Source organism: Cynoglossus semilaevis, chromosome 1 (assembly GCF_000523025.1).
Source record: "Cynoglossus semilaevis isolate Cse_v1.0 chromosome 1, Cse_v1.0, whole genome shotgun sequence".
NCBI classification, from domain to species: Eukaryota; Metazoa; Chordata; class Actinopteri; order Pleuronectiformes; family Cynoglossidae; genus Cynoglossus; species Cynoglossus semilaevis.
Genome location: NC_024307.1, coordinates 1,642,084 through 1,644,410, shown reverse-complemented (window position 1 = coordinate 1,644,410; position 2,327 = coordinate 1,642,084). Strand labels below are relative to the sequence as shown.

The 2,327-nt window shown below is 46.5% G+C and overlaps 1 protein-coding gene across 4 annotated transcripts in view; it reads right to left on the bottom strand.

Moving 5' to 3' along the window:
* mia2 (MIA SH3 domain ER export factor 2) overlaps positions 1 to 2,327 on the bottom strand; it is an 18,297-nt gene that overhangs the window by 7,503 nt on the left and 8,467 nt on the right. For 3 of the 4 annotated variants that reach the window (XM_025058903.1, XM_025058906.1, XM_025058899.1), the window contains exons 6-9: positions 733 to 864; positions 605 to 626; positions 400 to 488; positions 237 to 308 (exon numbers count right to left, since the gene is read on the bottom strand). In XM_025058903.1, coding sequence (XP_024914671.1) covers positions 237 to 308; positions 400 to 488; positions 605 to 626; positions 733 to 864 — 315 coding nt within the window. Of the gene's footprint in view, positions 1 to 236; positions 309 to 399; positions 489 to 604; positions 627 to 732; positions 865 to 1,696; positions 1,909 to 2,327 lie in introns of those variants that run through there. The other variant, XM_008307432.3, reaches the window with a different exon arrangement.

The window sequence follows — 2,327 nt, the reverse complement described above, 5'->3', positions numbered from 1 at the left end:
CGACGATATGCTGAGGTCCCCCCCCCCCCAGTTTGATCCTAGTCCCCGACTCTCCCCCCCCCCCAGTGTGATCCTAGTCTCAGACTCTGCCCCCCCCCCTTCTTACAGCCCAACAAAAAAGGATTTTCCTCAAAGCCAAACTTTCAATGTTCCTGGTTTGAATCCGTCCTGATCAGGTGATGACATCATCAATATCCACCTGGACTTCCTACATTTATGTTCCCTCTCTACTTTACCTCTAAATGTTCCGTCTTCTGCGTCTGGGCCAGGACACCACTGTCTCTCAGGGAGTTCTCCAGCTCATCGTGCTACGAGAGAACAGTGAGAACAGTGAGAGTCACATGATCATCAGAACCAAACGTCAGTTGACTTTAATGGTACACGTTGTGTAGAACTGACCTGTTGTTGACACTGACTCAGAGACTGCAGGACCAGACACTTGTCCTCCAGGAGCTGTGTGACCTGAGCAGCCATCCACTGCTCTCTGCCTGGAAACAAGGGGTTCATTTACTCAAACCCAGTGTTGGTGATTTGATCACTTTCTTGGTGATAAACTGAACTGTGATTCATGTTGGTAGTTTGAGACGTGAAGTGAAGAACTTACTTCTGTACATTCTGCTTCTGAGCTGTGAGAAAACACAGAGAAGAGAAAGGTTGAGGTTCAGGAGCTGCTGTGGATCCACAGAGTAGTACTGTGTACTGTGTACTGTGTACTGTGTACTGTGTACTCACAGAACTGTAACATCTGCAGGTGAACAACACCACCGTCACCAGGCCCACCAAACAGGTGAGGATGACCGGTTCCCATGGTAACCCGTACAGGTCCGGTCCAGGTCTGATGTCATCGGGCAGTGAAGAAACAACCTGAGAAAACAGACGGTAGAGGTCGTGTACCTCCTCCTCTACATACAGTACACACTGGTACTGCAGTACTGCAGTACTACTGGAGGTTCCTGTTGGCGAAAGGCGGGTTCTGACGTATTTATTTACACTTTTAAACAAGTAAAACCACAGCCTGTGGCTCAGCGGCCCGGGTTTATCAGAGGGTCACAGGTTCGAGTCCCGCTGTGGTCAAATGTGGTACGCTCAGCAACCACCACCTCCCTCGCTCCCTGAACGCTTCTGTTAATAATAATCTGTAATCTGTGATTAAGATCGTTAGACATTGTGCTTTTGTTGATTTAAGTTTCATTGACGTTTTGTCTCAAACCCACTGGAGGTGTACAGCCCCAGACAGACCAGGCGTTTTACCTCAGCCTCCTCAGACCTGACGCTTCTTTGCATTATAATATCTACATGTCTACAAAAATGCAAACGATGGTCAAAAACTGACGAAACTAGCCTGTTAAACGCGTTTACAGCGCCCCCTACAGCAACTTGTTTAGAGTTGAGGTACACTAGAACACATTTAATATATAAAGTGCTATTAATTTGATATTTATAGACTGTTGTCAGATTTTAGTGCTAAAGCTAACAAACAGCAGACAGCTGTAAACATACGAAACACTGTTGACCAGCCATCATGTGACCATATGGAGCCGCAGTCTGTGTGTTTTTAATGAATTAGTAACATAAATAAAATCAAAAAGGAAACGTAAACCAAATACCGACACACGTAGCTACTGTCTGTAAATGACAGTTCTGTCAGCTGTGAATGCTAATGGTAGAAGCTAACGAAACCTGCCACACAACGTACATCCTTCACTTTCTCCACCGCGATGCTGTAGTAAGCCTCCGCCGTGGCCTGGAAGTCGGCGCCGCTGTTGGAGAACTGCTCACTCGTCGGACGGTCCGCCATATTTCATTAGGCTTCTCTAACCTGTTTCTACAGACATTACACGCTGAAAGTACCGCGTCAGCCCGGCCAGCGACAGCCGCACATCCTGCTCACAACAAGGGACGCTCCGGAAGAGACCAACGTGGCTTGACGTCACAGGGGGGAAGGAAGACCGGGTTCTAGACTTAAAACCCCTAAAACGGAACTTATGATCGGTAACGTCTGAGAGAAATGACCGCAACAGTTTTAAAAATGTTCAAAATAACTATATTTATAACATAACTTAATTTTAAATACATAAATGTAAACTCTAACAAATGTTTTTACCCCCGGTCTGTTCAGATGGTTCAGTCCAAACGTCACCAATTGTAAAATGCCACAGTGACACGTCGGAGAGAAGAGGGAGCTCCACGGAGAGAAACAGGTGTTACTGAGAAGTAACTGTTACACCCGTTACACCCGTTACATTTGACATTTGAGTCCCTGCGTTACCGACGGCAGTACATCAGAGTACTGTACACCAGAGTACTGTACACCAGAGTACTGTACA